Source organism: Stomoxys calcitrans, chromosome 2 (assembly GCF_963082655.1).
Source record: "Stomoxys calcitrans chromosome 2, idStoCalc2.1, whole genome shotgun sequence".
In the NCBI taxonomy this organism is placed as follows: Eukaryota; Metazoa; Arthropoda; class Insecta; order Diptera; family Muscidae; genus Stomoxys; species Stomoxys calcitrans.
In genome coordinates this window covers 992,762-1,018,863 of record NC_081553.1, presented here as the reverse complement: position 1 = coordinate 1,018,863, position 26,102 = coordinate 992,762, and the positions used below count along the sequence as shown (strand labels likewise).

Genomic DNA, 26,102 nt, shown 5'->3' with positions numbered 1-26,102 from the left:
CTTGTGACCCACTGCTGGCTATGTTCGCACAGCACCTTGCTACATATCCAGTATGACTATATTCCCGTAGTGAAGTGAGGCCAGAGCAAGATTAGAAATGTACCCACTCCATGCACCGGTTACACCTCAACGACACCGACCGATGATGGAGGCGGTTCTGGCAAACCGAACAGAACCAGGGTCCGGGGTTCTTTTCAATCTCGGCACGGACCAGAAGTGTGCGGAGAAGGCACTTCGGGATGTGCCTTTCCCAAGGCGAAAAAAGACGAACACGTACACTGAGGCGGCAGCCCTTGTCGATGAGGGTTCCATCGGGTCAATCCGGGGCGTACAGCCGGGTGTCATGGAATTGTTGGATGAATTGTTGATGCATGTGTGTATTTTCGATACTTTGTGTTGTATTGTTGTTTCTTTTAGAGTTTAAGTCAACAATTTTTATATGAAATTTGGATAGGAGTTTTTCTGTTTCAAAGTTGTTGTTATTATTCTCTTCTGTGTTTGTTGTGGTAGTAGACATAGGATAAGTGTGTGATTTTTCTTCAACATTATCTCTGTTTTCTTTATTTTGAGTGTTTTCTTGGTTTGGGTTTTGAGGGGAGTTATTGCTACCGTTAACGGCCGGCTGTATCTTGTTGTTCATATGTTTCACGGTTTTCAGCCTTTTTTACGCTATTACATTGGTGTTTTCGATTTGGGTATATTTTTTATGGCTTCTTTGAAAGAGCAATTGTTTTTATTTTTACATTTTAGCACTTCTTTACGTTGTTGGATTTCTGGACATTGTCTATTGTTGGCACGGTGACCATGCACACCCTTAATGCATTGACTCATTAATGCATTTTTTTTTATTAATTCATTGTATACATTAATTTCAGAAATAAGTTAGTGTCTCAGCGCTGGTAGGCATTGTAGAGGCAAGTTGGCTTAACTAATATAATGAAAATAAAATATATAAATATATGTAGAAAGTGATTCAACATGTACCAGGAGCAATTTATCATAGAAAATGGTTTGTTAAAATATTCTCTATTTTTAATTTCTTAAAAATGGAAAGACTGTTACAAGATTTTATTTGCTGTGGCAAATTATTGAATTTATACGTTGATTTGTTGTTTCGGTGCAACATAATGCTACTCGTAAGTGCTGATTGTTCCTTGTATTAAACGAATTCTGTTTTATTCTAAACGTAATTGTGTGCTGACCAATAATTCTAACGCATTTAAAAACGTATAAATTTGTTTGAAGCTGTAATACGTTTGGAAAAATATTACAAAATAACGAATATGTCGGATAACTCAATTGTACATTTGCTATGTACTTCAAAGATTTATTCTGAAGTCTCTTCAAAGGTCTTAATTGTGTAGTTTGCTTGTATGCGTATATAATTGACAAATAATTAAGTTGACTGTGAACCAAACCCTGATAAAAGAGCAGCTTTGTTTTGTGGTAAAAAGCATATTTTTATTTATACAATATAATATATCGATTGCAGATGATATTTTTTGATTGTAAATGTTTAAAATGTTCATCCCAAGCAAGGTTTGATTGCAAATAAATATCTAATACTTAACTGAATTGACCTGTAGCAACTCCTGACCGTCGATTTGAATGGTAAAATCTGATTCAAAAATACGTTGAGGCCGAAACCGCATTAATTTCGTTTTTGGTCGGTTTAGAAACGTCTGTTAATACGCATACATTCAAAAATTAATGCAACATCACGTTCTATATAACACTTTACAGAAGCTTTAAATTTATATGGGTTAATTAAGCATAAGTCGTCAGCGTACAGAAACAGCGTACCATAATTTTGGTCGGTTTAGAAACGTCTGTTAATACGCATACATTCAAAAATTAATGCAACATCACGTTCTATATAACACTTTACAGAAGCTTTGAATTTACATGGGTAAATCAAGCATAAGTCGTCAGCGTACAAAAACAGCGTGCCAGGTTATATATATAAGTTATTAAGGTAATTTATATATGTTAGGATTATTAAGGGACCTATGACACTACCTTGAGGTACGCCATGTTTCACTAGAGCCAATTCACTTCTCTCGCCTTCAACTTGCACAAACTGCCATTTATTACGTAAATAGGATGTAAACATTTCAAAAAAGCAGATATTTGACGTTCCATAATTCTTTCAGAAATTTTATTAACTACAGGCTGTACTGATATTGGACGAAAGTTTGATATATCATTGGAACTCTTTCCTTTTGGGATTGGGATAACTTTATATTATTTTTAAAATATCCGGGTATACTTTGGTATCTAACATATTATTAAAGACCTCAACTAGGTGGGAACAATACTTTGTCTGCTCAGGTTTCAGCTCAAGTCCAATTTGTTCATTATCTGAAACGCAGATCTTAGGGTTATGTCCTTGCAGTTCTAAAGGTTCTCTTACCCATGTGGGTACTTTCAACCAAAAGTCGAATTTCAACAACTGTTCAGCCATAATTCCCCGCCACACGCAGTCCGTTGTTTTTTCCTTCGAGCGAACATGATGCCAAATCTTCCTCCTTAACGTATCCAAAATCTCCGATGTCCTGTTAGCGATAAATGTCTGCAGTGGAATCACACCAAGCAAAGATTCGTACTTGAAAAAACATCTTCATCAAACGTGTCAATAGCAGCGCCCCACACAACTCCAGTCTGGGCAATGAGAGCTGCTTCAAGGGAGCGACGCGCGACTTCGAAGCCACAACTGATATGTGAATATTACCTTCATCATCAATGAAACGGAAACGATCGCTGCTGCATACGCCTTAATAGATGCGTCGCAGAATCCATGTATCTCTATTTCATTTCCGTTCACAATAAATCGTACCATTTCGAAAATGGCAAGATTTAAGAGATCATTTCGATACTTGTGCGCCATACTTCAGCCAATCGATCAGGCAAGACATCAACCCATCCCAAATTCTGAAACCATAATTCTTGAAAAAGGATTTTAAATATGGCCAATTGGACCTTTCCAGTTAAACCTTATAGAGTATACAGTCTTTCGAGTTCCAATGAATTCCAAAAACCTTTCTACAATCCAAATAGTGTTTTAAAAAATCTGTGTTGCTATGATTTTCTTGTTCTGTAATTTATAATAAGTTGGAGATCCATTTGATTAGCTTCAAACCGCATTTCGAGAATAAATCCACTAGTTCATCTCGATATTCTGGCAGCGTAGCTTCTGATGATGCGCCAGTGAGTAGGTCGTCGACGTAGAAATCTTCCATAAGAAAGTCGATGCGTTCAGATGTGTATCCTTGTAGTCTTTAGCAAACTGATGCAGAATTCGGGCAGCCAAAAAAGGTGATCATGCCGTACCATAGCTACGGTGTTTTTAACGGTGCACAGTTAAAAATGCCGTATCTGCTCCGTTGAATCTTCTCGCCGCAGAATCCTCAGGAAATAGCGATGTCCTTCTGTAACCCAAATTTTTCGGAATATTTTTACTATATCCGGTAAAAACAAATCGATGGAACCGAAATCTTAAGCAGACTGCAAAAAGATTACGTTGTATCGGTGAACCAATATGCATCTTTCTGTTTAATAAATGAACTTCTGTGTCCTTAAAGGAGCCGTCATACACGACTCTGAGCTTATTTTCAGAGTCATTAGAGGATAATTGTATCATGTGGCCAAGATTCCCGTACACTCCCACATTTTTTTTAGGTGGAGGTGGCGATTCTCGTTAAGCTCTATAGGTCAGCAAGCTCGTTCCGGTCCATAGGACCGAGCCCCGCAGGGAAGTTGTGGCAATTGGTTATTTAAGGGCGCAATAACTCGCCTTGTGATATCGAGTATCATAGACACTCAGCATTTAAGCAAGTGTCGATGCCGCACGGCCTCTCACTGAGACTCTCCACTCGATATCGCTGATTGTCCGCGACTGCAATTTCACCTACTCCATATACGAAGCATCCCACTATCCGCAACCTGTGGACGCGCCCGGGTTAAGCCCATAGTTCTAACCTATTATAAACCACTGATTTTTTCCGCGAGCGCAATGAATTTCCTGAAGAATGTTTCTGATGTTCTCGAAAGGATTCGATTCGGCGCGACGGTGGTCTCCATAATTTATTTATATCCGATAAATCTCCTCCTGTTATTTAATGAACTGTCCAAATCTACATGTTTACATGGGTATGGGAACGTACCTACTTTGGTAAAAAAATAGAACCCATAACATGGGGTGAATAAAACGAATGCTTATTTTTCGTGGCAAAAAGTTTGACACAGTATTAGAGATGCAGTTACTTTGAACATTTTCCTATATTTAAAGATTATTTCTTTTTAGCACGAGTTGAAGAAGAGCTTGGGGCTAATACCAATGCCAAGCTTACAAACCAAATGTTTGTGCCTGCAGCGTCGGCAGTGAATAGCAATAACAACAACATCAGTTACAACAGCAACATAACAAACAGCATTGCGGGCCACAGCGAGGGACCGGACTCACTTAATGCCACCTACATTTCAGTGGTAAGCGTTGCATTCTTTTACAGACATAAAAAACAAATAACTCTTACAATAAATCGATGTATGAAGTCCAAACCTTTACACACTAAGTTGTGCTATGCAGCTTTTCTGTTTTATGTTCCATTGGTGGGTAATGTCAATATTTCGTATCTGTTATTTTTCTTAATTGCCATTTGCATTTTGTTTATCATTGTTTTATCGCTATAGCATTTTAAATTTTGTTTTGTTCTTTTCTTTAATTTTTTTTTGCTTTTACTTTGTTTTATTTTTATTACGATATGCTTTAACATCGTTGCCTGCATGTGTGTGCTGTGTTTGTGTCTGTGCTACCATTTGAAAGGGGGGCGATAAGTTAACTTTGAGCATAACGGAACAGAAGCCTGCCTCTGCTGTTAATTCTGGTAATAATTTAATTGGTTTAACTGGCACGAGCACAAGTTCAAATAATAACGGCAACAATTCGTCCACTACCCCAACATCTCCATTTGCTAATGCCACATTCATATCAGATTACAACACCAACGCCAGCACTCACCACGTATCCACATCCCCACCAAATTCTTTAACCATTATGACAACCACATCACCTTTTCCATCGTCGTCAAACATTTATAACAATTCAAGTAATAGCCACAACAACTGCAGCACTGGTCCATCCGCTAGCACTTTAACAAACTGTAGTCGTCCCTATTCATCTGGTAGTGGCACTAAGGCAAATCTAGGGACAACATCAACTCCATCGCTATCTACTGCTTCGTCCTCGACCAGCTCTGTTTTAACATCGGCGTCCAATGCCAATGGTGAAAAGAAAGACGTCTCCTTAGCCCCAACACAAAATAAGCCGACAACACCCACACTGACGTCGACCACGGCAGAGATGTTAATAAATGAAATATTCATTAATAATATCATCAATAACAATGCAAAAGGCAGCTCGGAGGTGAACAACGCCGATAAGGAAACAAACGGCGAGAGCGAAGTCGATTCATCGAGACTACCTAATCCTACCACTCCATCGGTGGGCACATTGTTGTTTTCCACTCTGAGCGAACAGGAACGCCAGCAGAAACAACGTGATGCCTTAACTAAGCAAAACTTCAAGTATGCACCGCAATCTATTGAAAAAAATGAATCTGTTCCAGATAAAAAGGTTTGTGTGTTTATGTTTCATTCCCATTCCCTGGACTTGTATGTATTTAAGGAATAACATTTCGCTTTAAAAATATATGTGTGCATGTGCGTGGGTGTATTTGCTAAGCTAATAAGCTTTAAGTATCCTGTTCTGGACAACAGTCGGCAAATACCGATATATTGCTCCTCGATCCAGTGACTATAATTATTGGATTGCCCAAAAAGTAATTGCGGATTTTTTAAAAGAAAGTATATCAAATATACTTTTTTTACACGTTTTTTCTAAAGCAAGCTAAAAGTAACAGCTGATAACTGACAGAAGAAAGAATGCAAGTACAGTAACAAGCTGTGAAAAAATTTGTCAACGCCGACTATATGAAAAATGGGCAACCCAATACTTTTATATTTATAAATGGCTTTGGGTCCGGTTATGAAGCCTGTTATGAAGAAATCTTAAAATAGGTGTATGTACTGAAAATGGACAAAATGTGTCTTTTTGGCATTCACAAACGAATAATAGGCTATTCTTTCTTTAATAAGGAAGATGGCGAAAAAAGTTCAATTCGCCGTGATAATTAAAATTTTGTGTTTGAGCTTTATTTTTTCGGTTTTAAAATCTTATTGTAATTCCATTGCAGGATATTGTCCCTCTCCAGACCATTTTGTTTAATGCCTTTCTGTTCAAAGAATACATTTAAAAGTCAGTCAGTCAGTCAACAAGATGTTTATTTAAATGTCAATTAAAGAAAAATCAAATCTATATATATGTACGCCAAAGCCAACAGCTCCCAAAGGCTTAATTCGTTGCCATCTACAAGATGACTATAAAACAAATTATATGCTGACGCAACTCGAAAACTGCCCACGAAAGTAATAGGAAATCAAATGGTTGGGAATCAGTTCTATTTCACGAGGTTAGCGTATTGGTAAAGCCGTTAACTTCCCACGACAGACAAGAGTAGTTGCAATGGAGTTGGGACCAGGGACTACACAACATGTGTATCATATCTTGAATCTCGGTTGGTCAAGACGATTCCTCCTGTTCAAATGAATTGGGTTTACATTATGTTGAAAGGCACAGTAATTAGTACACCAAAGGTCTTCAATAAGAAGATTATGACTAGAAGAACATCAAAAGGATAGGATTTGCCTTCTGTTTTGAGGCCCTTGATTATCATTGCCATTTTCAGGGGTTTTGTCGAGCAGAGGGCGAAAATTTGTGTCTACGAGAATGAAGCTATTTTGGTGGGTGGCAACTTGGTACGCTCAGGGGGCCTGAATTGGATGGGGTGGAACTGCCGCTATCACTATATTGTAGATAGGCCATATTCATCATATTTTGCGATGGTCGAATAACAATTTCCTTACGGTCAATCTTCTGAAGGCCAAAGCTATTTTCTTTGGTTCTCATGAGCCCGAATTGGAGACCTTTTTTAGCCAGATTAGGATAGATTTTGTAGAGCGACATAAGTGTTTCGGCAATATTCTAGACAAAACTCTTTGCTTTGGACCCCATATTGAGTCTATTCGTTCTAAGACCTTAGCGACTTTGCATAAATTGTATGCAGCATATATTTATTTACCAACCTGGGTTAAGGCCAGACTTGCACATGCAGTTTTAATGCCGGTATTGCATGGACTGGAATTTGTTTGTTACCCCTGTTCCTTAGTGGAATGTTCATGGGCAAAATTTGCATTTGAGTTTGTTTCTGGTGCATTTGAATATAATTTACTGAAGATCAGGTGAATTTTAAACAGTAATGTTCGATTTGTGTATAATGTTCGGATTCGTGAACATATATCTGACTTTGTTGTTAAGTTTTTGGGATCATCCTTCAACAGTTTTATGGTTTGCAGGGTTTTATATAGTTTTTTTTACAAAGCCATCAGGAGTGGAATGCCACTTCCACTTTGCGCTTAATTTCACTTTTCACTATACGCAGTTGAGAATACCTCTATTTCGTAGAGCTGTGTTTGAAAGATCCTTTTCGGCTAGGTTTTTGAATACCTTACCCTGGGAACTTCGAATATTTTTCCATTCCAACATAGTTTTCAGACTTACAATTTGTGACCATTTTACGGCTATTGAAAATGCGTAAGATTTATTGTTTTTATTTCTGTTTGATATATTTTTTTACGTTATAGTGCTAATTGGGACTTTTTCTTTCTTTTAATATATATTATATTTTATTTAATTGTGGCTGGGGAGCAAGCACTTATTAACTTAAAATTATATTAAACCTTTTATTCAACTCTTTAGTTTATTACCACTAAGGCCCAAAGTTGCTCACAAGAATCCTCGCAGATTAAGAAAAAAATCCAAAATTTTAAACTGTTTAGTTAAACAGTCATTAGCAAATCTTTGTTATGACCTTTTTAGGTTTATTTGACAGATTTTCTTTATGGAACTGTGCAGTGACCACCAATAGCTAATAAAGGGTTATTTTTTAAGAGCTATAGGAAGTTTTTTCAAAAAAAAATAACAAAATTCAGAAAAATACATACAATCTCTATATAAATCGATAGTACGGTCCATATAATTTAAAGTTTTGGCATACTCTTTGTAACATTTCGGCCGGCATGTTGTCTTCCAGTGCGTCAATTGAAGCGGACTTGTCTGTATAGACATGAGCTTTATCATAGCTCCACAAAAAATAGTCTAAAGGCGTTAAATCGCAAGACGCAACGTGAACTCTCGCCATGGCACATTACGATTCGCATCATCTTTGAAGAGGTACGGTCCAATGATGCCACCAGCCCATAAATCGCACCAAAGTGTGACTTTTTCTGGATGCATTGGTAGCTCTTGCAGCGGCAGTGCGTGAGCTGTTTTAACCAGTGTTGTCAAAAAGAAAATAGCTAAAAAAAATCACCCTTTTTATTAATAATTAATATAGCTTTTATATATACTGATCTCCAGATGAGAAATATATCTATGGCTGTGGGTTTCTAATTGTTGGGCCGATCGAGCTTATGTCATTTTTAGTTTTTCCTTGTTTTTTTTGTATGTTAATAATGATGATGTAAAAGTTGTGTAAGTGAAAGTAAGTGCATCTGTAATTTTCTTTAATAATTAATATTTTCTTTGCCAAAATACCATATGTCGTTAGAAAAAGGTCAGCTAGCGTATTTTTCTTGTAAAAAATTGACAGTAAAAATTTGCAGGCGAGTATTTGTTATTTATTTGAATTAAACAGCTGGTTTTCATAAAACAGCTATTCGATGCTGCAAATTTTTGCGGGGTAAAAAACCTACAGCCCTTACTTACCACACTCTCAAAATGTTGCTTGCTCTTACGCACTTTCCGGCTCTCTTCTGCTGGCAAAATCGTAAATTTTTACGTTTTTCAATAAATATTGCTATAATATTTCAAATATATGGAAAGCGGGTGCGAAATAAATATAGATTGGACCTGCAATTTTAATGAATACAAACAAAAAGAAACATTGTTTTCGATTTCTTGATGATCAATAAATGTAATAATTGGGAAAATATGGATTATTACCAATTTTCTTTTCTTAGAAAATCCCGAATAAGGAAATGACTCGTAAAAACTCTTTATTAGCGGAAGATTTGCAAGGAAAATAGGTAGGTCCTTAAATGCTTTTGAAAATGTTGTAATTTTGGGTTTAGTTTATAGTAGAAGAAGGAGTTGTGGGAAGGAGAAAAAGGTTCTCGAAGGAGAAAACGGTGTTGTTGCAATACATGAAAAATTTTTCTATATTGATGGACCCGATGGTTTCTAGTATTGCTGGCGTGGTTTACGCAAATTGGTAGGATTATTCAGCAAGATTATGCCAAAATCGCACTTAGTCCAGTATAAATCTCATCAAAGTCCTATGGGGAGTCTTAGAACGAAAAGTGTTTACCAATGGAAAGCAGTACGAATCTACTTCCCCACTAAAACATGTCCTAAGAATCGCATAGGCCGAAATACCGACAGAAGTTTTTCAAAACTTGGTCCACTCGACTCCACTTGGTTCAAATCTTATTTTCGATGTTAAGAAATGATCAAAGTATAGGGAGTCACGCCACCCCTCAAAAACATAAGTACCCAGTGAAAGGTATCAAGAAGTAGATTACGATTATGACATTAAAATTTGCGTTCAGGTCTAGGTGGCGCTTTTCCTCTTAAAGATACGTCAAATGGGTTTTTAACATGGGACTCAAATGAAAGGTATTTGAGAGTAGAAAACGAGTTTGATATCCAATTTTGTAGCCAAGTCTTTTGGGATACGCCTTTTAAAGTCTTTTGGGATACGCCCTTTGGGTACCCCCTAAACAGAACTTTATTCCGTTGGGAATAAGGAACGAATTTGATATCTAATTTCAGTGCAAAGTGCCGGTGGCCGCCCCAACTCCAAAACACCCTCCAAACGGTACATATTTGCCGGCCATGGCAATATGGGGCTCAAATTAAAAGGATTTGGAAGTGTAGCACGAATTTGATATCCATATTTAAGTCGAAATGTCTGAGGTGCCATCCCTCCCCTAATGAGATCATTACCACTAAGAACCGAGAAGTGGCAAATTCTCACACATCAATGAGTGCTTTCCGATTCAAGTTTAAACACAATAATAAGGGAACTTTTTTTATAGCCGAGTCCGAACGGCGTCCCGCAGTGCAATGACCATGCATGGCATTGCACCTCGCAAATGTTGCCAACATTAAGAAGGGATAAACACAACACCGCTTTGTCCGATGTTCTCGCCAGGATTCAAACGCGTTCAGCGTCATAGGCTACAATGGTACGAATTCGATATCCGCATTCAGGATGAAGTGTCCCCATCCTTAAAATACATTAGAGGGTTAAAGAAGACGCAGAGGAGCGGGCCCGTTTCGGCTAGTATTTAATAAAAATAAACAATATGTTGCATTCAGTATGTTTCATATCGTTCATTTAAATAAAATCCATAGTTGCTTTGATTCGGCAATTTTTCAAAGAATGTAATGTTTGTTCCAAGGTGATAAGACCATAATTTAAGAAATAATCATTAATCGAAATTGAGACTTTCGGTCTCTGCAACCCAAAATGATAAACCAAGAAGAATTTGGAAACATTAGTGCAGGAATTTGAACACTTTCAAAGTCATTAATGCTCGCGATATGGTGCTTACTTGAGATTCTATTTGTATAGTAAAAATGGACATGCACGACTATTTTGTCGAATTTAAGAATATTAAATAAGTACTGAAGTATATATACATATTTCAACCGTCTACTTATTGCACTCACCTCTGTGTAATCATTTAAAAATTGGTCATAAACAAAATTGTATTTCGTTTTTTGTAACATAATGATCACACAAACATACATGGGCGGATTAAAGTAATATACAATAACGGTAGTGTTGAACAGTTCTTTTAATATATTTTCTTATCTCTCTTCTAGCCCTATGTGCAAAAGCACAACATTCACAACCAACACAACGATGCAATGGTCTCCCCTTGGCTGGTCTCCTCCGAAGTCGTGTCGGCTCCTAAGGGAAAGGAACCAACGATTATAAGAAAATCTGTTATTACAACACAGTTGTAATCCGAATTTAGTTGTACGTGTACTTTCAGCATAGTTTACACAATATTTTATCGCATCTATCATAATGTGAACCTACTTATTTATTCTATGTTCGTAAAATTGATCCGAAGCGATCTGCTGACCACACTGTAACCACCCTTTGGCAAACAGAAAACAAAACAAAACACCTCTAATGGTTTAAATCGAAAGACAATGAATTAAAAATTGTAATCTAACTTTGAAAAAGTTAAATTAGACTGTAAGTGCCTTAAATGCAGCTACTAATACATTATAATTAAGTACTTAAATTGAAATGATTCCAAACCTATCGAGTTGACAACCTTGAAAGACTTGAAAGCAAATTAAACAGTTGAAATTGTGAAAACACCAACACCACGTCCACATCCATCGCTAGAGGGGCATTTATTTTTATGCGTAGTGTTTTTGTTTTTGTGTTTAATGATGAACAGCATTCCTCTTTTCGAATGTATTTTTGATTCCTTCCATAAAATTACTTTTAATTTTTCTAAGTAGTTAATATTTTCTTCAATATGTGTGTTTTCTCTCTTACACCACAAGTATGTTATGTTTTTTTTATATATATATATATTTATATGTGTAATCTTATAATCTGTTTGTTTTTTATTAACAAAACAGATTCGTCTCTTCAAGTATTATTATACAGCAAAACAATCAAAACAAAACAAAATTTTATTTGAACCAACCAATCAATGTAATCAATGGCAATTCTAAAGATACCTACATTTTTAAACGTCCAAAACAGTAACAACGACATTTTATAAATAAGCAAATAAATGCAACATATCCATATATTATAGTATACAACAACAAGATGAATAAACGTATATAGAATGCTACATACAAATAAATATTTTACAATTTAAACAGACCGCTATTTAATGCTTCTTCTTAACTATACTCGGCATTAAATTGAGAGTGGTTATTATACACTCACCAGAATTTATTTAAATTATAGTTCATTAAAGCATAAGCTCATTTGGGTCCAGAGATTATGACTTTGATGGTGAAATTCTTTGACGCAAAAGACATTTACAATTTAATTTTTCATCGGCTTAGCCAACCTGTAGCCGAGGCAAAGTTATATGTATATCTTGGTCACATCTATAATAGTTAGCGTCCCGGAAACTAAGACCCTGCTTCCGGTTTAGCCTTTTGTCTTACCTTGTCTCTCCGCGTTTTCTTTCCGTACGGATTGTAGGTCTGTAATTTTCTTGTACAATTATTAGTATGGTATTTCAGTAAAAGCGTGCGAACAGAAGAAGAAAAAAGCAACATGTAGTAGAATTGCGATGAACGCTGTTGCCGTTTTGTTGGATAACCTTTTGCCATCTTCCTGGCAAATTTAGTATTCCACGCTCATAGAACTTCTGGCCTTTATCTGCAAAAAACTGAACCAAGTGCGATTTTATAGCCTCATCATTGCCGAAAGTTTTACCATTTAAGGTGTTCTGCAAAGATCGAAATAAATGGTAGTCTGATGGTGCAAGGTCAGGGCTATATGGTGGATGCATCAAAAGTTCCCAGCCAAGCTCACTCAGTTTTTGGCGAGTGACCAAAGATGTGTGCGGTCTAGCGTTGTCCTGGTGGAATATGACACCTTTACGATTGACCAATTCTGGTCGCTTCTCCTTGATGGCTGTATTCAATTTGTCCAATTGTTGACAGTAAACATCCGAATTAATCGTTTGGTTCCTTGGAAGCAGCTCAAAATATACCAAACCCTTCAGCTGGTTCACCATGCTTGGACCATGATCGTTTTCGACTAACGTTGTTGTAAACAATCCATTTTTCATCTCCAGTTATAATTCGTTTTAAAAACGGATCGAATTCATTGCGTTTAAGGTGCATATCACAAGCGTTGATTCGGTTTGTTAAATGAATTTCTTTCAATACATGTGGTACCCATATTAAAATTGACGCCAAACAAACAAATGTAAACAAAATTTCGCGCACTTTTTTTCTAAAGCAAGCTAAAAGAAACAGCTGATAACTGACAGAAGAAAGAATGCAATTACAGAGTCACAAGCCGTTGAAAAAATTTGTCAACGCCGACTATATTACTACTATATTAACGACAATTACTTATTGGGCAACCCAATAGTACCAGCCCAAAGCAACCAAATAGTGTTATAATGATGGGAACGCAAATATAAAATACAATTGGAGAAGATAAATTGTAAAACAAAACCACTTTGTCTTTTGAAGTTATGGTTATATTTTGATAAAGCTATAAAATGCGAAATAATCGCATCGCATGGACCATATCGGTCCAAGTTTTAGAGTGGGTCCCTTACTAATGTACCCCACCTTTCGATATTTTTGGTCTGAAACCCATATTTTTGTGCCAATCTGTCTACAAATTAAGTAAGTGACATTTTCTCGGCATGACAAACGTTTATTCCAAACCACAGACAAATCGACCAATATTTTAAAGTAACTCATTAGCACATAAGGATACATTTTGCAAATAGAGATTTTTGCATATATATCTTAAAGATTTGCATATATATCTTAAAGATCTTAAAATGTTAGTCTAATTTAATACTTTATTGGTAAGCCCTTTTGCTTGATCACTGCGTCCAAGCAGTTTGGCATAGAATGCACTGATTTTTTCGTAGTTTCCTCCCCTATTTTTTGCCATTCTTCTATAAGTGCCTCATGGAAGGAGCTTTCTTTCCAGTCTTCTCTTGAACTTCAGCTGTTAATTGTGTTGACGTTTAAAACTCGAATTGTGAAACATCTTCTGTCCATCATTTGGCCGATTTCAGCAAACGATTTTCCTTGGCTGTGAAGGTGCATTATAATTTTTCGCTCAGATACAGTAGTTTTTTTTTTTGATTTGGGCCCATTTTTTTTGTATTTTCTGCATTTAATTTTATTCTTTTAACAAAAAACTTAAATTAACGGTAAAACAAGACGGTTGAAAATTTTAGGAACCACTTACAATGAACAAAGCAACACGGTAGACAATTTTAGGAACCAATATTTTTGCAAAAAGAGTTGCCAACTGGCAAAAATTAGAAAAAATCAGTAATGTAAGGCAAAAGTCGGGCGGTGCCGACTTTATAATACCCTACATCTACCCTGTAAATACAAAGTGGGAGCTTTATCTGATTCTAAACCAATTTGGATGTACCTCCGCGGATGTTTTCCTACGGGTTATTAAAATCCCCGTATCAAATTTCGAGCAAAGACAATATGTTCAAGATGTAATAACTACGGTTGCAAAGGACAATAAATTACCCAAAATCTGACGATTTTGGGTAATTTATAAATATATATATATATATAAAGGGTGATTTTTTTGAGGTTAGGATTTTCATGCATTAGTATTTGACAGATCACGTGGGATTTCAGACATGGTGTCAAAGAGAAAGATGCTCAGTATGCTTTGACATTTCATCATGAATAGACTTACTAACGAGCAACGCTTGCAAATCATTGAATTTTATTACCAAAATCAGTGTTCGGTTCGAAATGTGTTCATTCACCGTAACGTTGCGTCCAACAGCATCTTTGAAAAAATACGGTCCAATGATTCCACCAGCGTACAAACCACACCAAACAGTGCATTTTTCGGGATGCATGGGCAGTTCTTGAACGGCTTCTGGTTGCTCTTCACTCCAAATGCGGCAATTTTGCTTATTTACGTAGCCATTCAACCAGAAATGAGCCTCATCGCAGAACAAAATTTTTCAAAATTTGAACACATTTCGAACCGAACACTGATTTTGGTAATAAAATTCAATGATTTGCAAGCGTTGCTCGTTAGTAAGTCTATTCATGATGAAATGATATGATATATATATATATATATGTATATATATATATATATATGTATATATATATATATATATGTATATATATATATATATATATATATATATATATATATATATATATATATATATATATATATATATATATATATATATATATATGTATGTATATATAAATATATATATATATATATATATATATATATATATATATATATATATATATATATATATATATATATATATACATATATATATATATATATATATATATATATATATATATATATATGAGCTACATCTTATTCTAAATCGATTTTGACCAAACTTCTTAGATATTGTGGTAGTCATCGAGGAAAGCTTAGTGCACAATTTTGGCAAGAATGGTCAATAAATGCGTTTGTAGTGGGTTAAGAAGAGAAGATCAAGCGATACACATAAATGACAGCTATATTTAAATTTGGCCCGATTTCTATGAAATAAGAAAAATCCTTCCTGCCGAATTTCGAGAGAAACGGTTACAAATGAGCACTTTATTGCAATATTTCTCAAAATCGAACGAAGATATATGGGACCAATACCTTAATCTACAATAGATGATGTGGAAGTCGTCGAGGAAAGCGTTGTACGAAGTTTTGGGAAGATTGATCAATAAATGCGCTTGCAGTGGCTCTATGAGTGAAAATCGGGTGATATATATATATAAAAATATATTACAGCTATATGTAAATCTGGACTGATTCCCATGAATAAGAAAATCCTTCCTGCCGAATTGAAAAATAGCGGTCAAGTTAAAAATTGATGGTTGTGCCAATACTTATGTGTGGCACAGTAGATGTCTTATGACATGTCACCTTTTGTATTCACATGTAATTGAAATTGTTTGTCAAAATTGTCAATTCCCATATGATTCATCATTTTTGCTATCACAACTGTATGTTATTTTCGTATGACATAACCTAAAAATTTAAGTAAAAGCTAATTTTTTTAATGTGTAAAAATTGTTCAAGTTGTGAAAAAGCTGGTTAATCCAAAATTTTTGAAAACAATTTAATTTGGGGTTACTTTCATTCGAGTGACAACAAAAACAGCTGATTACTTTATTTCTTGGCAGAAGGAATAGAACACGCTCTAATCGAAACAATTGACATGTGCTATTTTGAAAAGTGATTTTCATATGTTAGTTTCGTTTGTACCACACGATATGTACAACTGAACATGGATGGAGTTCTTCATCGGCAAGGGCTGCCGTCTCAGCGTATAACACACTGCTACAACAACAACAGCAAAGAATACGAAATCATCAAAAATTTTTTGCAAATGTTTTTGGCTTATTTAGAAAATTTTGCAAATTTTTGACAATGAGGTAAATATTAAGATCGTTCATTGTGAAAAGTTTTCACAAAACATTGTTTCCTTATTGAAGAAACCCTCGATATATAGACTTTTAATAATAATGGTATATGATCGCACATTTGGGTATTTGCTAATGCGTCTATCATCTAAAAAATCAAATATCGGCCTGAGAATTGATGTCCGCTGCCGAATTCAAATTGACAGAATTTTCTTTGACTGACAAATCCACAAGCTCATTTTCAAAAATTTCTAATGCTTGTTCAGCATTTGAAATATACTGAAACCCATTCTTTTTTAATAGCCATCCTAATTACTGACTGTAGCCATCCTAGTTACTGACCGTAGCCCATATTTTGATAGAAGTTTTTTGATTGACTCTTATAAAGAATTTTGCATATTTTTTCCTCACAGGTTTGAAGTTGTGGTAAAAGATTTTCCACTTTGCACATGGGTATTATCAGCTAAAGAGTCACATATTTTCCACCAGAAAGGTTTTCAGTTGCTTGTTGGAAAAATTATGTATTTTTTTCTTTATCTTTCAAACGTAGCGGTGCTTTACTAGTTGATAACAGAACTGTAACGATGGCACCACCTTGTTGGTGGTGGTTCTTGTAGCAATATATAAGAGAAATCTTCTTGACAAGTTTTTAATTTTTCGCCTGCTATGGTGCTTTGCTTAAAATATCTGCCTATCGTCTTGTACTTTGTAACCAAGGCTTTAACTAAATCGTCGTTGTCGAATTTTAACCCATCTGGAACCACAAGATTCAACTTGTGCGCAAAGCATGGACGATTTCAAATTTTTAATATTTTGCCCGCTTTCAGCATTGAGCTGGCATTATCTGTAACAATACAAACCGTTTTGTTGAGCACATTCCAATGGTTTAAAATATCTTTCAAAGTGTCTGCAACATTTTGAGCCGAGTGGTTAGTTGTATTCAATAGTTTTCTTGTGGCTAATGCCGCTATTTTCAAATCATGTGACAGTCACAAAACTATGGTTGGCTCTCGATGTCCACAAATCACATGTGACCGATATATCAGAAAAATCTAGTATTATTGTTAATTTAGCTGAACATATTAAACATATTCAGTAGCCACTTTTAACGATAATCGACATCGTCAAAATCAGTAGTTTTCACTAACGAATAGAAATTCGTAAACTAACCGACGGACAATTTCCTTTTACGAAATAAATAAAGATAAATATTTACGATGTCTTTAGAGTATTTGTCCCTGGTTTTTTTTTTAAATATTTCGAATGTGTGTGTGTACAATCAATCAATAAGCGTGGTAGCGTGTGTTTCTTAATTAAAAAAAAATGTCCGCAAGTTTTATTCGAATAAATTCGTATTGATTGCATTTTCCTAAATAATTGTGTACTTTTTATTTAGATTTGTGAAGTTTTTGAGTAAATAAAAGAAGAATTACAGGCTATGAGAGGAATTAGTTATTATTTTTGTCAATTCCTCCTTTTTTTTGTTTTTTTTTTTTTTTGGGTATAGCTGCCAGAGAGAAAAAATAGATAACGATTTCTGTTAACGAGGAATTACAGAATAACATAGTCGTTAGTCCAAACGTTTTTTTTTTGTCGACACATTTAACTAAATGATGTTCGTTTTAAGCTACAGTATTGCGGTACTGACCTTTTCAAGTATTTCCATATTTGTAAGATTTTACTTTTCTTTTTTGGTGTTCGCCTCTCGGTCGCCAAATTTTTCTCCGAGTCCGTGCTGCTGCAATCTCATGCCTGCCTTTCAGCGCTCCACATACTGAGTTTGATGGAGCTCCTACGTTTACCTTAAATTCAACACACCGTCAAAATATTTCCTAAATACTTTAAAAGTAAACATTATACCTCTTTGAAGGAAGCGATCCATTTCTCCATATAACTCTTTCAATAAATTTTTCACACATATTTTTTTTAGCAAGAGGCACAAATTAACACGCAAATTTAACTTGGTGATGCGAAAACCTAACTATTGACGATAGTATCGACGGTGTTTTGGCCGCTCTCCATAGAAAAATTAACAACTATGTCCAAATAAAGAATTTGTACACTCAATTAAAAAATTTGCTGAAATCGGACCTATAAAGGAATTTGTATTATTGATTAACAATTTTGCTATTTGGATTTATGATAAGCTCAAAAATCCGATTAAAGTGGTTAGTTACTCAATATACCATTCAACCGTTCATTTGAAATTTGTCATTTATCTTAAATAACGTTTTTACATTTGTTTACATACGGTATTTTTATGCATTTGTTTACATACGGTATTTTTATGCATTCCACTACTTTCTCACAATAAATTTGTTAAACTTTAAAATTATAACCAACAAGTAAAAGAGTTCTAAGTTCGGCCGGGCCGAATCTTATATACCCTCCACCATGGATCGCGTTTGTCGAGTTCTTTCTCGCTATCTCTTTTTAGATAAACAAAGGATAAAAGAAAAGAATTGCTTTGCTAATTGAATTAAATGTTGGAGACCACAGTAGAAGTATATGTATAAAATTTCAGCCAAATCGAATAAGAATTGGGCCTTTTAGGGGCTCAAGAAGTAAAATAGGGGGATCGGTTGAGCTGTATCACGCTCAAGACCCATATTTGACACGTATGTTGGAGGTCATGGAAGAAGTCGTTGTACCAAATTTCAGCCTAATCGGATAATAATTAGACCTAATTAGAGAGGCTCAAGAAGTCAAGATAAGAATTAGGATAGGATAGGAATTGCGCCCTCTAGTGGGTAAAGAAGTCCAGATTCAAGATCAGTTTATATGGCAGCTATATCAGGTTATGGACCGATTTAAACCATACTTGGGAAAGTTATTGGGAGTCATTACGAAACACGTCATGCAAAATTTCATTCCAAACGGGTAAGAATTGCGCACTCTAAAGGCTCAAGAAGTCAAGACCCAAGATCGGTTTATATGGCAGCAATATCAAAACATGGACCGATATGTCCCATTTACAATCCCAACCGACCTACACTAATAAGGAGTATTTGTGCAAATAGCTTTACTCCTTCGAAAGTTAGCGTGCTTTCGACAGACAGACGGGCGGACATGGCTAGATCGTCTTAAAATTTCATGACGATCAAGAATATACATATAACATATATGGCACATGTGTGAAGGGGAACACAATATAATCTTAGTCAATACCCGATTTATACTAGTAAATAAAAATTTAATTCGTACACTTAAAAATATGTTTACCAATCACTTGTCGTCATACAAAAAATATGGAATTTCTATATCCATGATAATTAAAGCAGTATACACCTTGTTTGAAAAGATTTTTATAAGTCAATACCATGTTTAATCGATCAAATTAAGGTCTATATTTTTTTCTGTGCAGTTTGTACCACAAATGAAATTGTTTCACTTTTCTTTTATATGGAGTTTAACTATGAAAACTGAAGTTAATACCAACCTTTTTAGAAAAGATTTTCATTCAGATTTTTCCAAATTTAATTTTTTCTGATATTTTAAGGCGTATTTACCAGGTGGCCGCATCAACCCAGCTGAGAGAATTTGATATGTCAACTCATTTTTGAATTCGCCGTACAAAAATATAAACTTCAAAATAAATATTTTAAAAATTTTGTTTGCTGCTGTTATGGTTTTCAAACTAAGGGTATATAATAGCACCGTCGAGCAACCTCATTCACTATCAGTTTCACTCAGGAAAGTTAGCTCTATTGTGTCGCCCCGAATAGAGCCCAGAAGAACACTGATAAAATTTACATCAGTACAATGCCAGACATTACAATGAAGGAGGTCTAGAGAAGCTCCCTCCAATATGCCATTTAAAGCTATAGTAGTCAAGAATGGCGAAAGGACTATTGCATGAAGATAATTTAGACAGGACAAGTAAGGGCGTGCTAAGTTCGGCCGGGCCGAATCTTATATAACCTCCACCATGGATCGCATTTGTCGAGTTCTATGCGCGGTATCTATTTTTAGACAAACAAAGAATACCGATTCGGACTATAAATGAATGCTGAACAATGTAGAAATCATTGTGTAATATTTCAGTTCACTCGGATAAGAATTGCGCCTTATAGGCCTTATAGGGGCTCAAGAAGCAAAATCGGGAGATAGGTTTATATGGGAGCTATTGATCGATTCAGACCATAATAGACACGTATGTATGTTGAAGGTCATGAGAGAAGCCGTTGTACAAAATTTCTGTCAAATCGGATGACAATTGCGCCCTCTAGAGGCTCAAGAAGTCAAGATTCCAGATCGGTATATATCCGGCTATAGCTGCCATATGCTATAGCAGAATATGTACCGATTTGCACCATACTTGGTACAGTTATTGGAAGTCATAACAAAACACCTCATGCAAAATTTCAGCCAAATCGGATGAGAATTGCGCGCTCTATTGGCTCAAGAAGGCAAGATCCAAGATCGGTTTATATGACAGCTATACCAGATTACGAACCGATTTGAATCAATCTTAACACAATTGTTGGAAGTGATACCAAAACACTACGTGGAACATTTCAGTCAAATCGCCGGGAATTGCGCCCTCTACAATCCCAACTGACCTACACTAATAAAAAGTATTTGTGCAAAATTTTAAGCGGCCAGCTTTACTCCTTCGAAAGTTAGCGTGCTTTCGACAGACAGACGGACGGACATGGCTAGATAGACTTAAAATTGCATGACGATCAAGAATATATATACTTTATGGGGTCTCAGACGCATATTTCGAGGTATTGCAAACAGAATGATGAAATTAGTATACCCCCATCCTATGTTGGAGGGTATAAAAATAGGTTTTTTTTGTAGACAGCATACTATGCACTCTGAACGGCCACACACCAACAAACTTTGACTGTCCTTTTCAAATGACCTTAAAAACCGTCAGATAACCAAGAGCAAAAAAGGAGTACTCCTTCTTGTGGTGATTGAGCTCTAATCACAATTTTCCTATTTGAGCCATTTGTTAGCAATCACTTGGTAGGTATCTACGGCTACGAAAACTATTTAAACCTGCCATCTTGGTGGTTTTGTGGATTGTTGTTGTAGCCACATCTTTATGTGGAGGTGGCGATTCTCGTCAGGCTACTGTTGGTGAGCAAGCTCGTTCCGGTCCAAAGGATCGGTCATCGCGAGAACAGGGTAGCCATTGGTTATTAAAAGGTGCCATATCATTATCATATCGACCATCATAGGCACTCAGAATTTGTGCAAGAGTCGGTTTCGCCCGGCCTTTCATTGAGACTCTAATTGGAATGTTGAACATTTTTAAATATGTGTTTTCTAGCTTGACACTCAAAAATTAATAATCTTTTTTCTTCTTGCTCTTATTGGTCGAAGCGAATTTGCCGAAAATTTTAAATGTCAGGGCGAATCGAATTTTCTTCGCCCCGTTTACAAATTTTTATATATCAAGTTCCCAAAAACGATGTTTTGTTGTAGCAATTCGCGGATGCACCCACCTTATTGTTTATATTCAGAATTACAACATTAATAATGCACTTTCGTCATGTCCTTCCACTGACTGGTACCACATTATTTATTTGCACCCGATTTTTTGTTATCTCGAAAACAAATAAGGCGATCTAGTATGTTTGTTCTTCTGCCTGTCCGTTGTAGTACGCCACAATTTAAAACATGAATTTTGGCACTGATGTATTTTTTGTCCATATGCAATTTATGTTCGAAGATGGGCTATATAGGACTATAGCTTGACGAAGCCCCTTTATAGACAGCTTCATATTTCAGTTCTCCAGCTCGCCAAAGGCGTATTTAATGTCCGATTGTGCTTAAACGCGGAAACATTTTTTATATTTCCCACGAATTTTACCGCACCTTCTATCCTTAAGATGCCAAAACCCCTGCGAGTTGGTTAGGTAAACAAAGTTATGTACAATATAATGCCGTTATCATTGGAGTGAAAAGATTTTCTAGCTGGGCTGAGGTCAGCTAACGCCTTGGATACAATTTCAATGAGAACATCGCTAATTTAGTTGTTATTCAAAGTTCACTATTGAACAATTTATACAGCCTAATGGGATGGATACATGGCCACATGAGACAAACAGACGATTCCAAAACCATTTGCATATAGTAGGCAGATGTGTGTAGATGTAGATGTATGTTCGGGGAGTGGGTGGGCGACTACGACGGCATCGAGCAACGAGAAATATGCAATAATATACTGATATTATATATTATTAGACTTTCAAAGTGGAGAAAGGCGCCTCTCGCGTACACGCATACAGAGGTGCAATGTCCATGTGTGAGTGTATCCATAGAAACTTATTGTTTTGTTTCGCCTCCCATAGAAGAGCTCAACGGAAAGCGGAAGGTGAAACCTTTGAAATCATCTTACACAAGCGAGCAGTTCTATTAGTTAGATGCGGGGAGAGACAATCGCCACATACATCTGCCTTCCTAGCTGCACCCCAGCAGAGATAGAAAAGTCTTAAGAGCTCGCAGAGGGAAAATCATAGATTTATATATACATATATATATATATATATATAATGGAAGCACTTGAACATTTTGTTCGTTCAGCCACCATATGCCGAACATCTGCAAGCCACATTCTCGCTTGAGGTTGGAAGTAGGCAGTTCAATATTTTTAGAATTTCAATGTTCGCGTTAATAATGGTGGCATGTGTGAGTGAGTGAGTCCCCCCTTGGGCGTCTTACTAACGAAATTCAATGAGAGTTTTGGTACGTGGAATGCGCATGCGCACACGGCCGTAGGGTGAAATATGACCATGGGATGGCAGGCAGATGCGATTGCTCTCCGTCATTCATTAAATCTTGTGAACTTTTTTGTTTGTATTGTGTTTTATCTCTCAATTAATGTTTTATTTTCTCGCATAGTTCTAAAAAAATTTACAATATCTTTTGTTCTCCTCTTTCTCAGGTCCATGTACAAATAATAAATTCATTCATGTTTCTTGATTAAACTTAAAAATAATAATAATAATTAAATGATAATAGTAATAATAGTGATAAAGGGGGAAATTATAATAGAATCGTTAAAGTTAAAATGAAAATAGCAGATTTTGTTGCTGAAGCGTGGTGACCTTGTACGTAGTAAGTGTCGTCCCTGAAGGGGCTGTGGTACTGATGCTGGTGCAGAGAAGCAACAGCAACAGCATCAGAGCTGGGGCCGTCCGGGAGGGTATCGTTGTATGAAATCCACGCCAATGATGCTGGTGGTGGTGTTGTTATTGTTGTTGGATGCAACTGAAGGGGTGCGTGTCGCTTAGAAGCACTTGCGGTGGACAATGCCGGGGCCGGATTCGTCGTATTCTTGCTTGGAGATCCACATCTGTTGGAAGGTGGAGAGGGAGGCCAAGATGGAACCACCAATCCAGACGGAGTATTTGCGTTCTGGTGGAGCGATGATCTTGATCTTGATGGTGGATGGGGCCAAGGCAGTGATTTCCTTTTGCATACGATCGGCAATACCGGGGTACATGGTGGTGCCACCGGACATGACAATATTGGCATACAAGTCCTTGCGGATATCGACGTCGCACTTCATGATGGAGTTGTAGACGGTTTCGTGGATACCGCAGGATTCCATACCCAAGAAAGAGGGTTGGAAGAGGGATTCTGGGCAACGGAAACGTTCATTACCAATGGTGATGACTTGACCGTCGGGAAGTTCATAGGATTTTTCCAAGGAGGTGGAGGCAGCAGCGGTGGCCATTTCTTGTTCGAAGTCCAAGGCAACATAGCACAACTTTTCCTTGATGTCACGAACGATTTCACGCTCGGCAGTAGTGGTGAAGGAGTAGCCACGTTCAGTCAAGATCTTCATCAAGTAGTCGGTCAAATCGCGACCAGCCAAGTCCAAACGGAGGATGGCATGGGGCAAGGCATAACCTTCATAGATGGGGACGGTGTGGGAGACACCATCACCGGAATCCAAAACGATACCGGTGGTACGACCGGAAGCGTACAAGGAGAGCACAGCTTGAATGGCAACATACATGGCGGGGGAGTTGAAGGTTTCGAACATGATTTGGGTCATCTTCTCGCGGTTAGCCTTGGGGTTCAAGGGGGCTTCAGTCAACAAGACTGGGTGCTCTTCGGGGGCGACACGCAATTCATTGTAGAAAGTGTGATGCCAGATCTTTTCCATATCATCCCAGTTGGTGATGATACCGTGTTCAATGGGGTACTTGAGGGTCAAGATACCTCTCTTGGATTGAGCTTCATCGCCGACATAGGAGTCCTTTTGACCCATACCGACCATGACACCTTGATGGCGGGGACGACCTACAATGGATGGGAAGACAGCGCGGGGAGCATCGTCACCAGCGAAGCCAGCCTTGCACATACCGGAGCCGTTGTCAACGACCAAAGCAGCAACCTCATCATCACACATTTTGGATTTTTTGTGTTGTTACTGCAAAAATATTGACACCAAAAAAATTGCAAATTAATTTAAGGAAAAACAAAAACTACTGACGTAACTCAATGAACATTGAAACGGAGGAAAATAATCTTCTAGTACGTATTTCATTTTAAACATTTTAATGTGTGGCATAGGTTCGGGCAATTCTCTTGTAAGATAAAATTATTTTATAAAATTACATATCCTTTACATATTGAATATTCGTCTATGGTGAAAAAAGTGTAACATTAAGAGTTGTCCCGGAGATGTTAATTTTGTATTTTTTTAAGGCACACAATTTTGTTGGAAATTAGAAAGAAAGAGAAATTAAGAGGAAAAAATTTAAGCAGTTGATAATAGCGATATTTTCGATATTATTGTTTGGAAAACAATTTTTTCTTCATCATTTTATTCCGTTGCAAAAAAGTTCAGTTTTGAATTATGTATCAAATGAGCAATTTCAAAAACACTGAGAGTACTAAAACGCCTTAATGCACATCACAATGCCTTTGGATTTTACAAGTTCAATTTTTAGGCTCTATATTCCAGAACAGAACGGGATCTAGTGGTGCTTATGAAGTGCTCGCCAAATAGGGATTCCGTCATTCGAATTCATTTAATTTCATGGAACATACATCAACAAAATCTTAAGGCGAAATCGGGTAATTATCGACTTAATTTCCATAATTGAGTTTATCCTTAATAACAATCTCGTTAAATGCAAAGTTTAATTCGAGATTATTTCACTTTGGAATGACATTTTAAAGTAAAAATCTCTTTTCAAACTAGTATTTTTTTTTCTTTAAAGGAAAATTTAAATTCTTAATTTTTTCACTGTATGATTTTTTTATAGTTATAATCCCGACAGTAAGATCATATCCAATTTAGCAGGGTAATCCTTTAAATGACAGCGTCTTCATTCACTTTGAAATATTCGATTCGATTCAAATTAAATTTTTTTGTGTTTCACAAATACTAACCGTTTACAAAAGAAAACTAAGAGACTAAATCAACACTTTCGCTGTAGAACTGCGAGTGGCCGCTGGATTTAAATGTACTAATATTTATACCAGACGTTGGAATTTGTGTATCTGAATAATTGGTTCATATGGGTTTCATCACTCACACATGGCCAAGACACCACTCATACAGTCTCAAGTGGGCGACGGTCACTCACACACATGGAAAAACGCGCAGGCGTTGCATAGTCAAAGGGGAAATTTTCGATACACACAGTTTTGAAATTTTTAAAAATTTTAACATTTCAATACTGGTGGCCGCTCTCTCTTTCTCTCTCTCTCTCGAACTCTTGCAAGGGATCATCTGTCGTAGGTGTTTGTGCGGTCCTGGCACTCTCTGGATCTCTGACGCTCTCTCCATCTCTTTAAAATGCGACTATTTAAGTGTCAATGT

General features: G+C 36.5%; 2 protein-coding genes and 1 long non-coding RNA gene across 9 annotated transcripts in view; 1 reads left to right on the top strand and 2 right to left on the bottom strand.

The window, feature by feature from the left end:
• LOC106083804 (band 4.1-like protein 5) overlaps nucleotides 1-12,034 on the top strand; it is a 36,914-nt gene extending 24,880 nt beyond the window's left edge. For 5 of the 7 annotated variants that reach the window (XM_059362166.1, XM_059362165.1, XM_059362169.1 and 2 more), the window contains 3 exons: nucleotides 4,304-4,485; nucleotides 4,823-4,883; nucleotides 11,006-12,034. In XM_059362166.1, coding sequence (XP_059218149.1) covers nucleotides 4,304-4,485; nucleotides 4,823-4,883; nucleotides 11,006-11,097 — 335 coding nt within the window. In that variant the 3' untranslated portion in view covers nucleotides 11,098-12,034. Of the gene's footprint in view, nucleotides 1-4,303; nucleotides 4,486-4,822; nucleotides 4,884-5,127; nucleotides 5,254-11,005 lie in introns of those variants that run through there. The other 2 variants (XM_059362167.1, XM_013247051.2) reach the window with 2 other exon arrangements.
• Nucleotides 7,945-18,446, bottom strand: LOC131994936 (uncharacterized). The gene is made up of 3 exons (XR_009396977.1): nucleotides 18,164-18,446; nucleotides 17,952-18,105; nucleotides 7,945-8,472 (listed from the first exon to the last, which is right to left on the bottom strand). It is a non-coding gene; the product is annotated as an uncharacterized LOC131994936 (long non-coding RNA).
• Nucleotides 18,447-23,517: 5,071 nt separating this feature from the next.
• On the bottom strand, nucleotides 23,518-25,777 carry LOC106083798 (actin-87E). Its single transcript, XM_013247048.2, has 2 exons — nucleotides 25,670-25,777; nucleotides 23,518-24,701 (listed from the first exon to the last, which is right to left on the bottom strand). The coding sequence occupies exon 2, from the start codon at nucleotides 24,678-24,680 to the stop codon at nucleotides 23,550-23,552; it is 1,131 nt and encodes a 376-aa protein (XP_013102502.1). The 5' UTR covers nucleotides 24,681-24,701; nucleotides 25,670-25,777; the 3' UTR covers nucleotides 23,518-23,549.
• Nucleotides 25,778-26,102: the final 325 nt, after the last annotated feature.

What these genes read in the sequence shown, in the direction of transcription:
- LOC106083798 (XM_013247048.2), bottom strand. Translation starts at nt 24,680, where the DNA reads ATGTGTGATGATGAGGTTGCTGCTTTGGTCGTTGACAACGGCTCCGGT.